General features: G+C 40.0%; 1 protein-coding gene across 1 annotated transcript in view; it reads left to right on the forward strand.

Moving 5' to 3' along the window:
- Positions 1–23,869, forward strand: part of ush2a (Usher syndrome 2A (autosomal recessive, mild)) — a 195,942-nt gene that overhangs the window by 38,935 nt on the left and 133,138 nt on the right. Inside the window, exons 11-19 of the mRNA XM_018726893.2 lie at positions 1,372–1,567; positions 5,108–5,755; positions 7,737–7,920; positions 13,362–13,525; positions 14,202–14,368; positions 14,797–15,286; positions 15,589–15,867; positions 17,027–17,196; positions 19,685–19,829. Coding sequence (XP_018582409.2) covers positions 1,372–1,567; positions 5,108–5,755; positions 7,737–7,920; positions 13,362–13,525; positions 14,202–14,368; positions 14,797–15,286; positions 15,589–15,867; positions 17,027–17,196; positions 19,685–19,829 — 2,443 coding nt within the window. The remainder of the gene's footprint in view (positions 1–1,371; positions 1,568–5,107; positions 5,756–7,736; positions 7,921–13,361; positions 13,526–14,201; positions 14,369–14,796; positions 15,287–15,588; positions 15,868–17,026; positions 17,197–19,684; positions 19,830–23,869) is intronic.

A 23,869-nucleotide genomic window follows, 5' to 3' on the forward strand; every position in this document is an offset into this window, starting at 1 on the left:
TAGCTCATCCATCTTTACCGTACTTTGTGTTTAAAGTAAAATTATTTTCTGCTTATGTTTACAGAGAAATGCTTATGTCAGAACTTTTTGCTGCTTGCCACGTTTCATTCCTTTACAGTTTGGGCTTTGAAGTTGCTGAGAAAGTGAAAATTGTTTTATTTTGGTTTTATTTTGAAAGACTTGTTTCCACTGACAAATGGAAGATAAAAGTTAGCAAAAGAGCCCGTCACAGTGAAAGAGAGATTCACATAAGTGTATTACCCTAGGACGCATGAAAGGGGCCCAAGGTGATGTATTGGTTGAGACTCCAGGATTCACAGGACAATTTATCAGAGGTGTGATCGTAAACAGATTTTGGCGAGTATGTAAAAGTGTCATTAAGGTGCGCACTCTCTGGAGAGCTCTTCCGTCCCCTTTATCCGCAGATCATGAAACCCATTTTGGAGAGACACGTTTGTGTCAATAGATACACTGGATGACAAATTCAAAATCAATCCCTGGGTCGCCTGTGTGAGATTGTTACCTTATTTAAATTCTCTAAATGATTATTTCCTGCTCTTGCTGATGACTTCATTTTTGCCTTTGCTTTGCAGTCAGAGTTAGTGTTTAATACAAAGCAAACGTATGTCATCTTTGGTCTATGAAGTGGACTGAATTAAATACAAATGGTGGTCAGTTTGATTACAGCTGTTTTTTGCACCTTCATGTCAACTCATTTCTCTATTCACTTCAGGCACCTAAAGTTTTTGCTTTTGTATCAGTGGGAAATGTTCTTCGTATTTTATTTAGCTAATTCCAGTCTCTTGCAATGCTTGCACGATGACCCACAAAGCAACTATAATTCATGAGTGTTTTCAGTGTATATATTATGCATTTTTGATCCATTCCAAATCTATTTGTTTCTCTTCTGTTTTTGTCAAGAGTTGTTTCTGATTACCTCTGTGAATTTTGACGGGACGCCAGTCCGCCGCAAGGCACCCCAAGCGGGACTCGAACCGTAGACCCACTGAAGAGCAGGACCCAGTCCAACCCACTACGCCACCGCACCCCTTTTAATTTTGAAATATTCCCAGCATTTTAATATACAGGTCCGGAACAGGCCAGTAAAGAAGTAGATTAGCTAAGTCGCTCAAATTCAATGACATAGGGCACAAATAAAAACACAAACAGTAGCACATATGATCAGGTGTATGACCTCTTATCTCTCCTGCTTGCCCCTTACATCCAGTACCAACTCAGCTTGGTAACTGAGATAAAAAGCTTGCTGATGGCCCTGGAGAGCAAGGGCTGCCCATCCATGACATACTTTCACTATACAGCCCACAAGCTGACTAATTGAACTGTGGTCACCATGCATCCCTTCCTCCACAGATCGGAGGGCAGTGTAAGTGCAAACGACACGTGTCTGGCCAACAGTGTAATCAGTGCCAACATGGATTCTACAATCTGCAGCCCTCGAACCCGGATGGCTGCCGTGCCTGCAACTGCAATACCGCTGGGACGGTACAGGCAGATATTACCTGTCAGCAGGACTCAGGTCAATGCCGGTGCAAGGCAAACGTAATCGGTAGGTATCAAGCCACATTGGACCCTTCATCGCTCTCTCTCTCCCCCTCTGTCTCTGTCTTTCGTTTGCGTATCTTTCAGAATAAAGGACACGTGCTCAAATGTGGGAGCTACTGTAGTTACCATACTCAAAAAAAAAAAAAAGTTTTTTTGTTAAGACTGCTGGCATCAGTACCTACAAAGACACATTTCATTAGTGAACATTACTTCTTATTAAGGACTACAATTATAGCATTTTTTTCTATGAAATATTACACCTTAGTTTCCAGACTTTTTGCTGTGATTGACATGATTACGTTTTTCGCTGTCACACATTCTTAAGCAGAACTATTTTGTGTTAATAGTATTAGCAGCTGCTAACGAATGATTTTTTTCTTCCAGTTTTCCCATGATTTCCAGGTTCTTTGTGATAAATCTTTTCCATTTTTTTACCCCTTTGAACTGTTTCCTATGAAATGCAAACGAAATTACTCAGAAAATCATGTATTTCACTAAGTCTAGTTATCAAGGGCCACCCAATTTTAATTTTGTAATTCAATGCCAAGTTGATTATAATAAACTACCCCGTCTCTGTTATTTTTCACACTCCTTACAAGACGTTCTTTTTTGTTTGCCGCTCCCACAGGTATTTTCCTGAAATTAGATTTGATTATAGCAATTTATTACCTCCAGAATATTGGAGGCGAGCTGCGGCTTTATAAGGACAAAATTTATCAAGTTCCCAAAGTACACTGTGTACATAATGCACTTTGAAATGTTGATGTATGGGGATATTATGCATGGAGCATTACTGATAAAGTGAGGGCCTTGGACTGTGGCAAGGCTCCTGTACCAAATGTATAGACATTACTAGCTCTGCATTATTCTGTTTTTCTATGTTAACATATAGCTAGTTTATGCTTTTTTATTATAAATATTACTTGTATTAGCACCTGTAACCTGACCCAGATAGGGAAAAACTACATTGTGAACAGTACTAGCTTGACCTACATTTGCTTGCTTACTTTCATATTTTTTCCTTTGTTTTACTAATAAAGCAATGTTTCATTTTGAAGTGGGATTCAAACACAGGATATTCTGATTGCAAGGTCATCTCTAATCACTGCACTACCTGTTGTCTCAAGATAACATTCCATGTGTTTCCATACAAATTGTGTAATATAGAAATTAGGGGTATGATTGGCCCCAAGCCATACCCCCTTGAAAAAATACTGTGGATAATCACAGAAAAATTACAATTTAATTTAAGTGAAAGCATTTTGCTCCTTCATTTTTAATATCTTTGATATAGTGATTATTTTGCCTGTTTTTTGTGAAATTTGTGTTCTAAGCACATTTATATGTTCTTTCTTAATACACATTGTGCCATACTGACTTCTCCTACTGAAATGATGTTGGAAAGTTGACAGCACTGTGGCTTAGTGGTTTGCCATATTTTCTCCATGTACACATAGATTTATCTCATTTATATTCACATTTGTTCATTTTGCAGATGCGTTTCTCCAAAGTGACTTACAATGACTACTACATGGTCTTTAGCTGACACCTTTTTTCTTCCAAAGTTACATATGATGCTAGATGTACTACCTACACTCAGTCATCTGTACATCAGAGCAAGGTGTACAGAGCAACACTTGTACTATGTGCGATTTAAAGTGAAAAAAGGGGACAGAACTGTACAACAACACATCCTCCTGCACATAGTGTGTGCGTCTGAGTGACAGGGAGAAAGTGTTTCACTGTGACTTATCGTAAGTAAGTTTTATTTCAATTGTAAATGGAGAAATGTAAACAAAAAGGTTAAGCAGTTTAATTTGTCTAAAATTTATTATACAGCACAGATGAATTTCAGTCTTTGCCTTTATACCTTAAGTATAGTTACACATGAAGGGACAAATATACAATACATAGGCTCAGGCTTGTCATTTAATGTACAAGTCAAGTTGAGTGAACTTTCTGATATTTAGAGACAACAGTTCAGCTGAAACATGGGTCTTAGATTGGAGGAAACTGGAGCACCTGGACAAAACCCAAGCAAACACAGGAAGGATATGCAAACTTCACACAAGTGCTGTGAGACTACAGTGTTTTTCACTGCACTCTCATTTCCTGCCATATTAGAAAAACGTTGTTAGAGATGAACTGGTATCCTTAAATGGCCCAAAAACATGTGACACCTTGGTTGTCTTGGGCGTGCCCAGCCAAAATCATAAGACTTTTATTCTAGGTCTAGACTCAGGAAAACTACAGCCATGATTTATACTGCACTTAGTGAAAATGAATGAAAGAAAAGACTGTGGTCAATATCTGAGTGAATGTTGCTTACTATGATGTAAAGCATGTACCAAAGCAAATTTATTTTTTTCAACAGCAGCCCTCAGGCCTTCCTACCCCAAAAATAAGGGAAGGACAAATGATTAAAGCATTTTTTCAATATTTAAAATAGGTTTTCCGATAATAATGACTAAGATCAACATGGAGAATGTTGTACATTTACATTTATTCTTTTGACTGATGTTTTTGTCCATAGAAATTTACAGTGTTAAACTACTTACAATTATTTACCCATTACCCTGCTGGGTAATTTTATTGCAGCAATTTAGGGTTAGTACTTTGTTCAAGGGTACTACAGCTGCGTGTCATACCTGCAACCTTTGGGTCCAAAAGCAGTAGCTCTAACCATTATCCTACCAGCTGCCTTAACTTGTAAACTGAACACACAAAAGGCAGTGTCTACAGGTAGTCTACTAGTATAAAGAGGTGACATGTGGAGTGGAAGAAATATATTGGTGTCTATATATTTATTAAAGTAGAGCTCTAGAATTTGAATGAAAAACACGTGGAGGGTGGGGAAAATGCCAAATAGTGCATTCTCTATAGTTGTTAACTCCTATCAGCATGCCCTGTAGGCTTTGCTCAGCAACATTAGGAATATATTACCTGTCAGGAATATGTATGGAATATTCAAATAAGCACCTTGCATATTTTAAAAATCCTGATATGATATGAACCCATGTAGAGCACTTTTAGTAGTTCCAAAATGGACTGTAATTCTTTTTAGGGCTCACGGTTATTTTTACATATTGCTGCCTTTTTTATATGCTTTTTAATTTATTTTTCTCTTAGTGAAATTAAGTGCTGTGCCTGCAGTGGGTTATCCATCAATGCTGAAAGGACCTTGCCTTAATGAAGAAATTTTCTACGTCTTTATTTAATCTTTCATTCATTTATTTGTTTATTTCGCTACATGCTGCAATTATTGCTTGAGAACAAACCATAGTGTTTTTAGATTCTAATAGGTTGGAATAGTATTGGTTGCCATGAATGCGTTGTAACTTTGACAAGTCATAAGAGAATAATGCAATATAATAAAATCCCAAGTAAAGAGAAAGCTGTTTTTCGCTCATATTGATGAGACCAACTGATGAAGCTCTGTGAGAGTTGTCCTTGATAAAGGTGTGTGGTCACCCAGTGGATTATGGCCATCCATTAATGAATTTGAGTGCCAGTAATCTATTCTGCTCTTGATTGTCTCTTCAAGGCCTCATCTGTGACCACTGCAACTTTGGCTTCAAGTTCCTTGACAGCTCCAACCCTGAGGGATGCACGGCCTGCAATTGCAACATCCACGGCTCCCTCCACCAGTTCTGTGACCCCTTTATAGGGCAATGCCAATGCAAGGACCATGTGCACGGGCTCCTGTGTGACACCTGCATGCCAAACTTCTATGGTCTGACTTCCATGGGCTCCTGCTGGCCATGCAGCTGTGACCCTGCTGGCTCTCTTGTAGGGAGCACATGCAATCCCACCACAGGCCAGTGCATGTGTAAGTCAGGGGTCGAGGGCCAGCGCTGCAATGTCTGCCGAGAGGGGTTCTACGGCCTAGCGTGGGGAAACCCTCAGGGCTGTTTGCCCTGCCTGTGCGACCCAAGAGGCACAGTTACTGGGCCTGATTCCTGCGATACAACCACAGGTCGGTGTCGCTGCAAGGCCGGAGTGGAGGGATTGCACTGTTCCCACTGCGCCCCAAACTTCTTCAACCTCAGTGCTGGATATGGGTCGGCAGGCTGCAAACTTTGCCCCTGTGACCCCACTGGAATCATATCAGGTACAACCTGTGACATGGTCACTGGCCAGTGTGTGTGCTTACCATCCCGGGATGGACGAGACTGTGCTGTCTGCAGACCAGGTTAGCTATTTTTGTTAAATTTTCATTAATAAGTTTGTGGTATGCATTCTCCAAATTTCTTGTCAGTATTTGCCTAGATTTTGCTGTACTGCAGGTGGGAGAGAGATATTTGACCATAAATTGGTTAAAAAAAATCTAACTGTATAAATTAGTAAAATTCCTAAATTACTGAATGAATTGAGTGTAGTAGTAGTAGTAGTAGTAGTAGTAGTAGTAGTAATAATAATAATAATAATAATAATAATAATAGGGTTAAATGCCCTACTAATGAATGGTGGTGCAGTGGGTTGGACCACAGTTCTGTTCTCCGGTGGGTCTGGGGTTCGAGTCCCGCTTGGGGTGCCTTGTGACAGACTGGCGTCCCGTCCTGGGTGTGTCCCCTTCCCCCTCTGGCCTTACGCCCTGTGTTACTGGGTAGGCTCCGGTTCCCCGCGACCCCGTATGGGACAAGCGGTTCTGAAAATGTGTGTGTGTGTGTGTGTGTGTGTGTGTGTGTGTGTGTGTGTGCCCTACTAATGTAATGCACACATTATACTTTCTATGAGATGTCCAGCACCTTGGAAAAAAGTATCTGCTTAATGAATAAATGTAAATAATAATAATAATAATAATAATGCTGTTGCTTTGCATTATAAAACTTTATTTTTCATGATTAAACCCCCTAATGTTCTGTGACCTTCTTGCACATTTGCCTTGTGTTTTTGTGTTGACTCTGGAAGTGGCGTGCACTTCGTAGTCACTGTCAGTCACATCAAGGAGCCCTGTCTCCTGGCAGACCCCCCTTTCTGCTGGCAAGCAACTCAGCAGTGTCAGAATGAGTGAGCTACACTCTGGGGGTGCTTTGTCACCTCATGGCAGTTTGGACCCCACCCCACCTTCCTTTCTGTGAGAGCTATTAAATCCTTGAGTGGATAGACGCCATGCACGTGGTTCACTATGCGTATGGGTTACCACTTTCCCCATCCCTCCAGGAGACAGCTGTTGCCATTGTATTTTTAATAAACATTAGCCCTTAGACTGAATCAGTGTGCATTGTGGTAGCCACTGCAACATTCAGAAGTCAAACCAAAGCTCAGAATTCAGTATTGGGTCATAAATCCATGTTACTGAATATCAGTTAAAAAGAAGCAAAGTAAGGCTCAAGGGGAGGCACTTGGTATCAAAAGGAAGTTTATAAAAACAACACCGAAGTGTGTCAACATGAAATGTACGTCAACATGAAATGTACTTCAGTGATTGTGTATGGTGTTTAGTGTTAAAGACTTCAGCAGGAATTTTTCATTTAAGGCCAGTCCCAATGGAGTGGATTTGCAGCTAAACTCTCCCAGTGAGACAGAGGATGCACTTTTCAGGTGCGGCAGCCTTCAAAAGGAGGTGCACATAAAACATGTGTGTGGGGTGTCAAGCTGGCAGGAGTAAATTGAAAGCAGTGATAGAGAGAGGGGAGATCCATCCGAGAGGTTGATGACTACACTCCTGCAGCCTCCCCCTGCTCCCACCCCTGCTGTATTTTACTTGAGGTGGAAAAGCAGGCTGTGATTGAAACATCTCAAGCTTTTGGGTACAGTCTGATGGATGTGGCCTAAGCCCGAAGGGTTCCTGTGATTCCTTTCATTCCTCTGTTTCATAAAGATATCAAAGCTGAAGCAAGTGAATTTTATTATTAAAGGTAGGGTGGACTCCCATCAAAAGTCTAGAGCTGTGTTATAAACAGTGGATTTTTTTTTTAAATACTGAAGTAAAGCGTTTATTATTTAATTGCTCAGCTCTTTTACCTGTTCATCAACCTAGTCATTTTCCTGGGGCACTTTGGGTTAAATTCCCTGCTTCAGTATGCTCTAGTAGGGCTGCTGCTAAGACTTGAACCGCTGACCTTTAGGTTCAAGTTTATGTTACTTATTGTCATGCTTCCAGCTGATGGTCAGCTAAGTGGACTATCCTCTGATTCCACATGCTGACTGTGCATGTCATGCCATTACAGGCTTCTTCCGGCCAGCGTCTGGGGCTAACGGATGCGAGCCATGTGAATGTCACCCAGTAGGTGCCTTGAGCCAAACCTGCGATCCAGAGACGGGGCAGTGTGACTGCAGCCACCCCTCAGTGGCTGGTCGCAGGTGTGACCACTGTCAGGAGCTGCACTTCGGGTTCAATCACAGCCTTGGCAGGTGAGCTTCACACCAGAATTTACAGGTCCCTGCATTCTGGAGAAAGAGCAGGATTTAGTTTCGTCTCTAAAAATGGAGGGAAGTCCTGGGATTACTGTTGTATTGCCGTGGTGTAGAATAATGAGACAGAGGAAACATCCAAATTCTGCCTTTCAGTTTGGCTTACTGTAGTGCCTCTGCCCCCCTTACATTCCAGTGGGTGTGCACTCCTTTGATTCACGCTCCACACAATCCGCTTCTTTTTCACACTGAGTCTCACGCTGATCATGAGAGAAGCACAGTACAAGAAATCGGCATCTAGCACAACATATATGACCATCCAGGTGCCTTTCTGTTCATATTGTAGGTTCATAATTGTCTTCTGCCTCCTAGGTATAAGTGCCAGTAGTGAGCCTAAATGAGCTCTCCATTTCTCAGTTGTTGTTAGAGAAGTGGTTTCAGTGAGTTAACTTATTACTGGAGTGAGGGCTCAAATTAAAGGTCAGGATATTCATTAAAGTAGACCTATCGTTATGTTCCTTGCACACTCAGATTGATAGATACATCCGTTAAGTTGTAAACACGTCATGCATTTGTTTCATTAATGATATGCAGGACTAGAGCTCACAAAGTTGAACATATGTCCTTTCAATATCTATGGCATTAGACAAAGGAATAAAACTCCCACTACTCTTAGCAGTTTTGAAATTTCGGTATTGTTTCAAGGGCCTAAAAATAAAAAGCTATATGTTGCTGTTTGTATTTTTAAATTATGAATCTTCTGCAATGATTGTTTAATATGTTTAACCAAGCTCAAGGCTTTAAGCAATGTTAAAATAGTGACAATGCAAAGTTAACTTGAGAGTCACCCATTGTCTTTTGTCTTTTTAAAATTTTTTTCCTCTCTATACAACATGTAAAGAGAACATTAATTGTGTTATATAGTCCAACAAGAGGCAAATATAGTAAATGTGTGTTTTCGATGCATCAACAACATGACTGTTGGACATCACAAATTGTTAATCCATAAGAGCCGTGACGGATCATTGTTTATACAATCCATTCAGCAGCCCACCGTTTCCCACAAGGATGAAAAATGAACTATTTAAACTGATTACATGGGAAGCTTTAACTGCATCTGGAGATTCAACACAATAAAGATTTCTTTATCAAAATATTATAAACCCATTTATCCTCCCCAAATCAATAAGGCAATACATCTTAATTTGTTTTCATATATTATACCCTCCACTGCAGTTTATTTAATCTGCACTGTTAAACTCACAATATCGTGATGGAATATTTTTATGATAGCAAATGAAAAAATTTACTCCATGGAAAGTTATGCTATCATATAACCTTGGAAATGTTTTTTTCTTTACAGAAAAATATAATATGTCTGATTCCTAATATATCACCAAAACTCCTAACACGAAACATTTTGTACATGGGTTATTCATTCTCATCTCTGAAATTCTCAGTTCTAATAACTGTGTGTCTTTTGTATAGAATAGCTGCTGCCATTTTTTTAAATGAAAAGAAGAGGTATGAAAATATTCTGCTCTTTTGACACAAATTTCTTTGACAAGGGTGTTAAAGTGTTTACTCTGGGCTGGAAATATACACAGGTTATTGGTGCAGAGAGCAGAGTATTGGAAAGAAATGTAAGGATGGGAATTAAAGGCATGTAGCAGTAGTGACAGAAGTTATTTCAAAAATGGCATTTAGTGTACCTGTTGGTTACAGTTCTTGTTGAGGAGATATCAGCTGAGAATTAACATTACATGATGAAAGTGAATGGGAGTAAAGTTCTAATGAAGTTTGCAGTGAAACAATTTAAAATAGCACATCGGTACGTATCAGCACAGCATGAAGTGGCCCCGCAAAACTAATGATGTTTCATAGTAGAGAAAGGGGGGTGTGGTGGCACAGCAGGTTTGGGTAGGGCCTGCTCTGTGGTGAGTACCCCCCCAGCCTTGTTACCAGGCTAGGTTCTGGATCGCCATGACCCTGCTTAGGAAAAGCAGTTGTAGACAGTGTGTGTGTGTTGTAGAGAAAAATTTTATAAAAACGTAAAGACTGGCAAACACAACCAGGCAGATTACAGTGGAGACGCAGAAAATGGTATTATTGAGGATTTGATTTGATTAGTGACATTTAACTGTATATGCAGCTGTATACAGATATGGGCTATATAGATATGATAATTAGGGATAATGACAGAGAAGGGGAAGGTAGGTAAAGCATGAGTAAATCCATTCATTCATTAATTTGTGTATACCTGATTTCTCTCCTCCTCCAGCTTTTGTTATTTTCCCCAGTTATCATATCTGTAGAGCTAAAATGTTGCCAATCACACAGGCGTTTTTGTGAAAAAATATATAATTTTAATTGAATGAAGTCGGGGTTGTCTGTCTGCTTGTCCTCATCACAATGTGTCAAGGTCAAAATACTGTGAAGTAGCCATAGAAGGAATGTTCCCTCCAGTTGACAGAAAAAAATAGCAGATCATTACTGGCCCATAGCTTTTATCAGCTGAAAGAGTGCTGGGTGCCAGGCCTGTGGTCACCAGGCATATAGTCCATTGGGATTGTGCTGCCTCAGTACTAAGAAAGATCACACCATCCGAATGGGTCAGTTTACTAAGTGCAATGCAGATGTAGCCTTCAGGGCAAAGTGTAATCTGTGGATGGTAAATGCATGTTATCGCACAGACACATCAGTTTCTCTTATGTTGCAAGTTCATAAATCTTTAAAATTACAGTTTTTCTCAATTGTTTTGACACATTTCTCCAAATGAATGTAATTGCTCTCAAAACAATTAACACAGCCTACTAAACACACTGTTACCTTGACCAAGCAATTCAATTCCACTGCATAAAGAAGTACTATCTTTTCTTCTACTAATGCATTTACTGAAATTAAATACTTACATCAAAAGTATAAGTGTGTGCTCTGTTGATTGTACAACGTAGTCTGATGTACACACACAAATACATGAATGCAAATACACATTTATCGTGAAGTTCTCTACTAAGGAGTTCTGTTGTAAAGCAATGAGTTATCTGAAAGAAAAAAATATATATATGCACTGCAATCACTGAACTTTATTGATCATGCCTCTCATTCACATCTGGCCAGAGAATTTCATCTACATCACAACATGTATTCTCTCGAGCCATGCATCGTGGGAAAAACGCCGTGAATGATGAATCTATGATTGACAAGCTACTGCCTCAACATCTCCACAGGCGACTAACTTGGCTGTAAGGGTTGCGATTATACACTTTCCATCTCCAACAGGAGAAAAACTCCTCAGTTGGATTCAGGAAAGGAGAATATGGTGGAAGGAACACCATCCTGAAATGTGGGTGATGCTCAAACCACTCCTGCACCAACGCCGAATGATGGAATGGCACATTGTCCCAAACAACTACAAAATTTTGCTCGATTTGCTTCTGGTCAACCTGCGGGAAGAGGATTTCATTGAGGGAGTTTAAAAAATTTTGCATCCTTTCAGTATTGTATGGCCCCAAGACAGCATTGTGTGCCACAACACCAGTAGTTGAAATTGCGGCAGACGTGGTAATGTTGCATCTCCCCGTTGTCCAGGAACAATGACTGTGGCACGATGGCCAATCACATTCCTCCCTCTTCTCCTTTTTTTGTTAAGATTGAAGCCAGCTTCATCAATATACAGGTACTCAAAATGAGTAGCACTGCTGTCCAACTCCAAAATCCTCTAGAGTGAAAAGAACACAAGGTACAATAAGTTAGTGTTTTCTAAAGTAAAGGTATTGATTGCAAAGTTTCTACTGTAAGTGTTGCGGAGCAGTCTGGGTTCCCGCTTTGACAGAGCACTATGCCCAGAGATGCCTGAATTTTTCCACTTAGAGTGGAATAGTATATAGACACATAACATCCAGGAAAAAAATATCTTTGTATTTACGATAAAAGTGCTGTAATTGTATGACTTACACGTACTTGAACAAACTGGAATCGCAACTCCTTCACTCTGATAGAGTTCCTCTCAAAGGGCACCTTGTATACCTGATTCATCCGGATGGCATTTCTCCTTACAACACGATCAATTGTGGCAAGACTGCATTGCTGAATATTCTGGAATACTTGGTTGTCCTGTATTATTCTTTGCTGGATTTCTTTGAGGTGGATGGTGTTGTTCCAGACCACCATGTCAACAATGGCATGCTCTTGTTCAACTGAAAAGAGTCTTGTTCATCCACCTGAATGTTGTCAAACTTCCATTCTGACAAATGTTTGGATGAGTACGAACCTTTATAGTAGAGAACTAGAGTACTACAGTCTAACAATAGCAGTACAATGGTATGGTTACTTACGAGTTTTCACTCTGAAATGTGCAGATAATTGAAGCCACTGTGGATCTGTTTATGTTGGGCTGAACTCTCTGCCCAGCTTCTCTGAAAGAGAGACTATGATTTATAACATGGTCAATTAGGGTGGCCCTCATTTCATTTGAAACCCTTCTGTACCCTATCCTTCTGCTTCTCCTCCCTCCTCTTCCACCCTGCTGTCCTCTTCCTCTCTGCTCATGTCTTGTTACATTTTCTTCTCTTGCTCTTTCCACTACACCATTGTCCTCCACTCTACCCATCTCTTCTCCCTCTACTCCTCCCTCTTCTCCTCTTCCTACATCCTCACCTCCTGTCCCCTCATCTCTTTCTACCTCTTCCACTCTTCGTCTTCCTCTACCCTCTCCACCACCTCTCACTCTTACACATCTTCCTTTTCCCCTCCTCATTCTTGTTCTTATTTTTTGTCTTTTTTCGTTTCCCCTTTTGTAATTGTAGGGATGGTGATAATTGTGTAATCAATTAGGAAATTTGCATTTCCTGTGTTGTGTGTTTACTAAATCAGCAGATATCAATTTGGGGCTCATTGAGAACATACCATGTGTAACTGAGGATTGAACAAATGACAGAGTTTTGCTTTTTGTGTTTAGCAAATGATACATAAATGTTTGTGATTTTTGTTAAACCAATGAAAGACATGCAATTGCTTTTTTCCTGATGTATTACAGTTCTGGTTGGCTGTATGAACTGTTGTATGAACATTTTAGAATTTTGTGCACAGTGTTTTGGGAAAAGTATGCATGTCATTTGTAAGCAGTATGAGATAGCCAAGAACTTACAATCTATTTAGGACAATGAATGAAGCGTTCAGATAGCTGTGTTAATTGTTTTGAGAGCAGTGACTGGAGTTTGGAGTAATGTGTCAAATCGATCGAGAAAAACTGTAATGGTTTGTAACTTCTAAACTTGTTAGTGGTACTTTTTGTGGAAAGAAAGAAATAACAGTGCAGTTTACATATGCTCTATTTATATATATTCTGTATTTACATATACACAACAGAGTAACTCTTGAACATTATTTCCTTTAGCATGCATTGACTTTCATCCACCATCCCCCAAACACTGCCCAAGGTGCAAAACGTGCAACTGTGATCCTGCGGGTAGTGTCAGCGCCTCTTGCCATCCTGGGTCTGGGCGGTGCCAGTGCAAGACGTTTGTGGAAGGGGACAAGTGTGACACCTGTACCCAGGGGGCCAGCTACCTGAATGCCAGCAACCACCTGGGCTGCAGCAAAGGTCAGTAAGAAAGCTTTTCCGGTATCCTACTACAGGCCACCCTTTCTTTAACAGTAAATGTTAACTGCTTTACAGGGATAGCACCAAAAAAAGAGGCAATCGTTGTTTCTATGCTCGTAACACCAAATTTTGTTGGAACATGTTTAGCTGCAGTGACTTGGTCTGTAGGCCTTACACCTCCATTTGTCCCCCCCAGCTCTGGTAAGTACCCTCTTGGCAGTTGCAATTCTCCCAGGGAACATCTCAACCTCCTCAGTATGCTAAATGCCTTCCCACCGATAAAATGTAAAACAACCTTATGTGCAGCAAAACATCCCTTTGCTTGTTTATGGAACCCAATTCATTGCAGATGCCAGGCTGTCAACTATGTGCCTATGAGAGCCGGCTGGTACTTTGCTTAGTTCTCCTTTTATAGTTTATAATGTCTTTGCAAATTGGAGGGAAGAAGGACAGTTAATGTCCGGCACTACTATACACACTAATCAGTTTAGAATAGGTATGTATGAAGCAAGTTTGTTCACAGTCCATTTGTTCCATTTCCTCATGTCCTCCATATTTAACCTTACCATTTAAACTTCTGCTTTAATCCCCCTAATTCATCAAGCGCTAGTTCTGATCATTAGCTGTAAATATTTGTCTTGTCCCCCCTCTTTTCACCACTACTTTCTGCTCATAGCTCCCTCCCAGCAGCCACCCCCTACGGGCCTTGTCTTGAACTCCAGTGCAATCCGACTTACCTGGGACCCCCCAGACTCGCCGAACACTAACCTACTGGAGTACATTCTGGTGCGGGATTCGTTGGATGTTTTCCACATTCAGAGCCACTACCCATTTGGTATGCATGTGCGTTTTTAAATCTGGAGCTCTCTCTGAGATCCTCACTACATTGCCTCTCGAAATGTTTAAGAAAATTTCCTTTTATTGTAACCTGCATGTGTGCCTCACAGTCTGTTTTCCTCTGTGTTTTTGGTTGAATTTGGCTATTTAAAGTCTTTAATGCCAGTTGCAATAGATGTTTTTATCAGCGATCTAATTCCATGAGGCAATGATGTTATGACACTGTCACCATGCTGATCAGTGCTCTGGCAGTGAAGAAGTTTGCTAGTAACACTGAATCACTTTTGTCAATTTTGACAGTAAAAATTAGTCTTGACACATTAATTATGTTTTTATTTCTAAGAACAATTTTGTTTTTTCTTCTTTACGCAGAAGTAATTGTTGTGTTGTTGATCCTTTTCTTATGTTGTGAATTTGAACAATTAGAACTCCAGGCCTTTGAAGACACCGACCTCTCTCCATACACACTGTACACCTACCACTTAGTGACAAGCAACATACATGGGAAGACAAGTAGCGCAGCAGTCAGCTACCGTACCCTGGCGAGCATCCCTTCACAGGAGGAGCTTCAGCTGCATGTTATTGGCCGGGTGGGCCCCACCAGTGCCACCTTTAACTGGACGTCTCCTCAGCAGGCTCATGGGCCACTAGTGGGCTTTGTGCTGACCTCCATCACTGCCGAAGGCCAAGAGGAACAGATCCATTATTCTGGACTGGGGACAGAAGCAGCAGCTGACAAGCTCACCCCTTTCACTCGTTACAGCTTTACTCTGCAGGCCTGCACCAATGGTGGCTGTGGCCGAAGTGCCCCGCTCGCCATCACAACCTCACAAGCAGCCCCACGGATGCAAGCAGCACCCCGGGTCCGCACAGGAGGGCCCACAGTCCTCCATGTGGACTGGGATCCTCCAGCACAACCGAATGGTAAAACACAATGCAGTATCATTTGTAAGGACTGTACAGAGGCAGCAATACATGTAATTTTTTGTATTTCCTACAAGCTATTCATAATTGAACATCAGGAAAATGTTTCTGGTTTACAAGAAATCCAGTTAATTATACCTAATAACTTTATTATTTGTTGTCTGTGGCATTTTTATTAAAGCAATGAAGCAGCTGGGAGCTTAACACAAAAAAAAACAAACACTTTGTGATGAGTCGAGGTGAACGTACTGCTCGGATTATGTGTTTTCACATCTTCCTCATTAGCTGTGTGTGTTTTACAGGTGTTATAATCAGGTATGAACTTTTCATGCATGGGCCAGTGGAGCCTGGGGATAATGGCAATGGGTCTGCCCCTGAGCGCCGGGTTTTCCACAGCACCGGATGGCTCAGTCCTCACTCAACTGCAGGTTTGGCCAATGAGAACACCCCAGTTGCGCCCCAGAGTACTGCCTCTGTGTCAGGCCTGGAACCCTTTTCCTCCTATCAGTTCAGGGTGCTTTCAGTCAACATGGCCGGCAGCACACTTTCTGACTGGACAACTGGGAGAACTCATGAGGCGGGTGAGAGACTGTCAAATTCACCTCACTCAAATCACTTTGCACTTAATATGTATTATTCCTTCAAATGTAGCTCCTCTGTGGAATGCCTTTGCCTCTAGATATCATAATGAATAATTTATAAAAGTAATTGTGTGCATATTAACAGATATTAAGTTTCTGCAGAATCAGTGACTTGTTTTTTTTTTTTTTTTGTAAATACTGGGTATGTAATGGAGATGTGGGTTGGAGGGGGTTATAATATAATTTGAATTTGAAAGTGATTATATGCTTTATTAAAGCAAAACTGTGCCCCAAACAACATTTAAAGTAGTATGTAATAACCATAAATTACATTTCATGTGGCAAAGTGTATCTCTCTGGCATGGGAAAAATCCATATATTCTTCTCTATAAATGTATTAGTTTTGTCCATCTGATATGAAAAGCCGTGAACTTCAGATTCCTTTGGAGAATTGATTTTCAATACATGCATATTAAACGGGAAGAACTGAAGGCGCTGGTGTTACACATACCTTGTGACAGCTCACCGCAAATGCAAACAGAAAATTTGCATGAAACAAGCTCGCTGTTGTCTTTTTGCTAGTTTTTTAAGGTATTTTGCTGAAAAAAGCTTGCTGTGCAATCTTTAACTCAGATAAACAAACCAGCAATAAGCTATAGGAGACAGGTGGAAATACTTTAACTGTTACTGTCAGCCATATTTTTTATATTTTGACACACATGCATGAAATACACAGTTTTATTTACATATTTGCGTATGTTACTCTGACAGAAACGATGTGCATTTCGATATATTGGGCTCTGCAGTTTTACCTGTCAGGATCTTTTTTTTTTTACTTTCTTAAAAAGGAAACAAAATTGTGCTTGTGTTTTTTAATATTTTATGGCGGTTTTTTATTTATATATCTGGTCCTGTCAAACAAAAACAGTATTTTGAAAAGGTGTTTTTTTAAAATCAAGAAATATTGCTATGTAGTTTTAAAATGAAATTATTAGGGGTAACAATTAATTAGTTATTCTGTGTTAACTTCTTGCTTGCTTAGAAGAGGTTTATTTTTCCCTTAGCAGAATGTCGAGAAACCAAACTTAGGTCTCCACATCTGCCAGAAGGAAACTAATAGTCATTTTCTCCTTGGTTCTCCCTCATTTGCGTCCCACAGAACCACAGCGCATGTCTCCCCCACGGGTGTCTGCCCTGTCTTCCTCCTCCTTGCATGTCACTTGGGAGACTCCCAGCGACAAAGATGCCCGTGGCACTGTGACTATGTACAGGGTCAACTTGCAAGAGGAGAACGCCTCCAATCAGTATGCCCCATCCATTATCTCCACGGTACTGTACCTATTGGTCACTGTCACCAAACAGTGCATGCAAAAGAGAATTTTTCAAATGTGTTGTAGTAATCAGCAGCTATAAAATCAAGTTTCAAGTTTATTGTCATAGGTACAAGTACCATGTACGAGTATCATGAAATTCTTGAATGCTTCTTCACAGACTATGAGCAAAAACAATAGATAATACTGCACAAAACAAAATAATACCAATGACAATGAGTAATGCTAATAACAATAACTAGAAATAATGGCAACAATTATAACAATAAATAACAGTAGACAGACAGAGAACTTAAAACTGAGAATGCTTAAAGTGACAATGTAATGTGCCAATGTGCTTGGAAGGAGCAGTCTAACTGTAGTTGCAAAAGGTGGCACATTGGTGAGTGTTGTATACTCTTACAGCAGTGGGGTAAAAGCTGTTCCTGTACCTAGCAGTGCGGGTTCAAATAGACCTGAGCTGCTTTCCAGACAGCAGAAAAGAGAAAAGTGCCCGTGCAGGGTGGCTATGATCTTTCATGGTGAGCATTGTCTTTCTGAGGCAGCCTGTGGTGTAAGTGTCCTGGACTGCTGGTAGCTGCGTGCCAGTGATTTCCTGAGCTGAGTGGTTGAGGGTGTTTGAGCCTCTGGTGGGGCAGGAGATGTGCTGATGGTACTTTGGGTACGCATTCCTGAAGTCGGCTTGGTTAAAGTCCCCAGAGATAATGAACAGGCCATCGGGGTGCTTGTTCTCGTACTTGTACAGTTCGTTCAAAGCGCTCTGTTTGTTCCCTTGGGGTGGGATGTAAACTGTGGTCATGAGCACAGCCGAGAACTTCCTGGGCAGGTAGAACGGTCGGCATTTGATCAGGAGGTATTCAAGGTCTGGAGTGCAGTTCTGTGAAATCACTTCCACATTCGTACACCATGCATCGTTAATAAGAAAGCATACGCCTCCTCCGTCATGTCATATAATGTAAATTAAATGTAAGATGTCTCAGACATTATATTAAATGCCATTAAGTGCAGTACAGGTCAGAGAGCATTAGGCATCTTGTGTGGAACTCAGGCACAGTTACAGCACTTATTATGATTGGTGCCATGCAAACACAGGGGGTTCATAGAGTCTATAAAAAACTAATGTGACAGTACTTATGACAGTACTATAGGACAGCTGGTAGTGTAGTAGTTAGAGTTACTGCCTTTGGACCCACAGGTTCAAATCCCACCTCCAGCTGCAGTACCCTTGAGCAAGGTACTTACCCTAAAATTGCTCTAGTAAAATCACCCAGCTGTGTAAATCAGTAAATAAATGTAAGTTGCTTTGGAGAAAAGTGTCAGGTATATGTAGGTACTTAGAACTAGTGAGGCTGGTAACCACATTTGTGTATGCTTTACACAAAAGATATGTAAATACAGCAGTGGTGAAAATAATAAAAACGCCACATGAGAAAGGAGTTTTTCTTTGAAGCAATTAAATCAGAATTAAAACGCAGCTGCAAAGGTGAGTAATATTAGGCTGATTGCCAGTAGCAGTAGGAATCAGCTATAAAAGAGGTCTCACAATTAGCGCTTTGCAACATGAGGCAGTAGAGTTCCAAAGAGGCCAAATGGTCGGTGTCTGAATTGCACGTGCATTGGCGACAGAAACTACAAAACTATTTAATATGTCAAGGCGAACACTATTAAAAATAATTGCAAAAATAGTTTACAGCATAAGCCAAGCATGATTGCAAGTCAAAGCTCAACAACAGGGATTGACGGACACAAAAGTACAGCCTCAAAAATTACCATAGAATTGAACCAGCACCTCTCTGACACAGTCTCAATAAAAGTTATATGTTGTGAGCTTCACAAAGCTGCAGTTTATAGCAGGGCTGCCATTCGGAAAGAGCTTGTGTAAAAGGCTAGTGCACAAAGACGCACAAGAAGTACTAAACCTTGTTCACTGAGCAGTGGAAAAAAGTAATATGCTTTGATTTCACCTTATTTCTTGTATCTGGACAGGTTTACATTTGGAGAAACAAGGGATACCTTCAACTCACAATATCTGTCTACAGCTGTTAAATATGGTGGGGGACCCTTAATGGGATGGGCAGCCATCTCTTGGGAGTCATTAAGTCTGATGATTACACTGCATTGTCGTATAATAGTCAAGGAATATGAAACCATTTTACAAGACCAGGTGGACCCCATGTTGCAAACACTGTTCCCTCATGATGTTCCCATATACCAGGATGATAATGCCCTCATCGAAACTGCTAAACAAATTCAAGGAGAAAGTCAAACATAGAAAACAGCAGACTTATGCAGGACTTTTGGTAACTGATCACTCTTATGTTCAGCTGCTGTGTAGTGTGACTCACCTCAGCATGGTGCCCTGAACAGAAGACTTCAGATTACAAGACTAAAAATTGTATCGTGTGACTTAAAATCACTCTGAAAAAGAGTATGTGTGAAGGATAAGTCTCATATACGCAGTACATAAATTTGGGTTTGCCCCCTAGGTTCTCCACAGGGCCTCCCCTGAAGAGCGAACGTATACTGTCGAGGGTCTTCAGGCTTACCAAGTGTACAATTTCACAGTGGAACTGTGCAACAGACTGGGCTGTGTGGCCAGTCCATCAGTAGCAGCCCAGACACTGTCCGCAGGTAAGCAGAGCTGCAAGTGGGTTCCTCTTTTGAATGCGATTAAGTACACGGATGTGACAGTCAACATATAACCAACAATCAAGAATAGTTCTGTCATTGTTTCATTATTTTTTATTTAGAACTTCTGCAGCTGCTGTACATTTTTACTGTAATATGCAATGTATGAGTGTGGGCTTCATTGTTATAAAACATGATCTTTGCTGATGTCAGTGTACTAGCTTACGAAAAGCACTGAGATCCACATACACATAGTATATGGTAAAATTCACACACACACACACACACACACACACACACACACATCAGTTACATGTAATCCAGTGCATTCCCAAGTGCAAATAAGTCTTACACACCAAAAAGTTAAAATTTTGTCTTCAGGCCTTTTAAGGATGACAGCCTATCTGACATATGATTTATTTCTTCTTTTACATTAAAATCATACTGTAGTATAATTTATGGAATATAATTTTACAGTTCTGCACTGGGGGGATGCGGTGGTGCAGCGGGCTTGGCCAGGTCCTACTCTCCAGTGGGTCTCGGGTTCAAGTCCCGCTTGGGGTGCCTTGTGATGGACTGCCATCCCGTCCTAGGTATGTCCCCTCCCCCTCCCTCCCCCTTCAGCTCTGGGCTTTGTGTTGCTGGGTTAGGCTCCAGCTTCCCGTGACCCTGCTTGGGACAAGCGGTTGTAGACAGTGTGTGTGTATTTACAGTATGATTAGCTGTCACTGTTATTGCTTTATATCATACTGTAGCTAAGTAATTTCTTAAAATAGGATAACAAAATTTTGAAGATTAAGCATTTTTAAAACTGTATATCAACATTTTCACTATCACTTTGAATTTATGTATAGAGTTATTTTTAAATTAAGTAAGAACAAGCAAATGCAAAATTTGCAAAGGCTTGAACTGTTAATTTCCAGGCTTCCCACCAAATTCAGATGTTTGTTATGTTTACAGCAGCATGATATATTTCACTTCTTATATTGCTCATGTGTAGTAAGAGCCCCAAATTATGTATACATGGGGGAAGGGCGATATATGGTATTATTACAACCTCTTGTTTCCTTCTTGTTTTTTACCTCCACTCTTTTGTTTGGATTCGTTTTTTTATTTTATTGCTAAATGAGTCAAAACCATCCGTCAGTCACTGCTGCGCTCTCTCAGCACCTCATCTGCACTGTAGTCGAGGAATTCATCGCGCAGCAGTAAAAACAATTTACTGTTAATTACGAGGAGAAAAATGTGCTGCGGCGCACTCCGCGATTGCCATGAATCACGGAGCACTCCCGGAGATTTATAACGAATATGTAAGTAGGATGAATTAGCAGGGTTTAATAACAGAGGCACAAATCATGCAGACTTCAAGGGGCTTTAATTGATACACTAGAATGTGAATGGCATGAATCACTTAGCCGCTCAACAGCGCCGTAACATATGGTCAGCCCAATATGCCGCATCTTAAAATGGCTGGAGTGTCATTGGTAGGCCAGCTTTTCGATATTCATCCTTGCATTTTTGTTCATGTAAAATGAGATTTGACCTTATTGTATGGATGTGTCTTCTATGTGTTTCCATCACAAGTTTGTTTTTTTTTTGCCTTTATAAACTGCAAATGAATACAGATTTTTAATTTTAATGTTTAACATCTAATGTTTAAAATGTTTAATTAAAAACACTTCCATTTTTAGTGATTTTGAAGTAAGAGACCATCACAAAATTTGAATACATTCCTTATAATCTTTGTGGGTAACATTTCTCAGTATGTGATATTATTTATATATTGTACAGATAAAGCTCCGCTGGGACATTTTTTTCTTTATTTTACTGGAATTTTAGGGCTACATTTTTCTTTTATAATTGTAATTAAAATGGAATCAGCCTCTGCTTGGAGAGTTGTTTTCTATACTGTCGAATGGGAGTTGTGGAATCTGCCATTCATAATACCAGTGTTTTTAGTGGTTCTGTCATCTATGTGATTGCAAATGGCTTATTTATTGTAACACAGACAAACAAACAGCCACAACCTGTTAACTGTTGCCCCATCTGAATTCTGCTCCATAAGCAGGTCTGAATGTATGAGACTCACTGTCCCATTAGCCCTGTTTTTTTTCACAGCTTCTGCCAGGACATGATATTGATGATTGCAATTTATGTGATTCTTACCTAGCTTTTATGACTGTTTGTATACACAATACACATCACTATTATATCGATGCACCATTAGACAGCATTACCATCTGTTCAACGAGGAAAAGTGGCATCTGTTTTCTGAATTTTTTGTGTTGCCCTAAATACTGTGCATCTCAAATGAATGAAGTGTAGCTTAAAGTTACCCAATGTAATAGTCTGCTTAATGGTAATGGCATATAAAAATAATTTTTGTTTTCTGCCTTCATGATTTTAAGGCCTTCTGGGTGCCACAGACAGATGACAGTTGAGATATTACGTATTTGCTTAAACAACTTTTCATGTTGTTTCTTAAATGAGTTTTTGATAGTTTATGAGTAAAAACATTTATTTTTCTTGGCACATATACAGAGGCAGCACCTTATGTTTCATTTGATTGTTACAAACTGATACTAGGAGTAGTCACTTCAGAACAGCACAACAGGTTTTTTTTTTTTTTACACATAAAGATAATTATGGAAGATGGCTCAGTAAAGCGCATATGCCAATATATTAAGATTTTCTATTTTGTCTCATACTGTGGATGAAATGAGTGTTAAGTATTGTGTATTTGATTTCCCAAGAGTCACAATGTGTTTAGTTATCTGATTCTAATATTCTTAATATGACATCTGCTACCCCAGGGTTTTAGTTTGTCTAAATGCATCTTTGTCACTTACACTAGGGAAGGTAAATAAACACATAGAACGACAGAAGAGAAAAACATGATATATCATCATTAAACTTTATTGACAGATATATACTGGATGCATTCAAAAGACCAATTTCACTACAACAATGTCATTACTGTTTTACTGGTTTAAAATGGATGTCTTTGAGTAGTGTTTATTGTTTTTGACAATCATTGCGTTTTTAATGGTACATTTAGCTCTATGCTACTTTTCAAAAAATATTAATTTCCTTTTAGTTTAGTTCTATTTCTTGTGTGCTGTATATAGCTGGAGTGTTTGAGGACGGAGCTTCACAAAAGGAAAAGATCTGCTTGACCGAAATGGTGTACAGCCAATAGTGTCAAGCAGTGAAGTTGATGTCAGATGATGTCAGATGATGGCATCGTCATGTAAAGGAGACTTCTAAATGTTACTACTCTTATTAGGATGTGAAAGTGCTTGTAGAGAGCTGATGGTAATGTTTTATGTATATTACCACCATAAAGGCCTCCATACATGTGCACCCTGTCTGTGTACAGCACATTAACTGATCTGGGCTAGGCATATTTCTCCTTAGGAAGGTTAGACAATTATGCAGAAATCAATACTTTTCCTGTTACACAAATAAGTATTACAGTCCATTTAAGAAGACTTTGACCCGATGGTTCATAAAAAATGTCTGGTTGTATAAAATCCGTAAACACTCTAGGCTGCATTCTAATTGTTCCTGGACATTTCTTGGTGATTTAGCTTCCAGGCACTTCCTGGTGATTTAGTTCATTCATTAATATGTTGAAGGCAATATTAACCTTTTGGTTGGACTGTTAACCTTGTTGTCGAAACACTGAGATGCAGCAGTGAAAAAAAGGGTTTTTAGTCCCATTGAAGTTCAGTGTGGTGAATGTATAAGACATCAACCTATGGGGATCAATTTAACGATGGGAAAACAGTGCACAGAAGAACAAATGAGTGATTTTTCTGTGAGTAAATCCTTGGTCTTCTTACTGTGGCCAGTATGGCACCCTTGTCATGTTAACACATTCCGTGGAGTTAATTGGTAAACAGCTTGCTCTCAGCTGGCTTTCTGAACATGTGGACATCTTGTTAGTTGGTAGCTCTCCCCTCAGATTGATATGGCTGTCCATCCTAGATAATTAACTCATTTGCAGGCCATTCATCCCGTGAGTTCAAAGGAGGAAGAAA

Source organism: Scleropages formosus, chromosome 15 (genome assembly GCF_900964775.1).
Source record: "Scleropages formosus chromosome 15, fSclFor1.1, whole genome shotgun sequence".
Classification (NCBI taxonomy): domain Eukaryota; kingdom Metazoa; phylum Chordata; class Actinopteri; order Osteoglossiformes; family Osteoglossidae; genus Scleropages; species Scleropages formosus.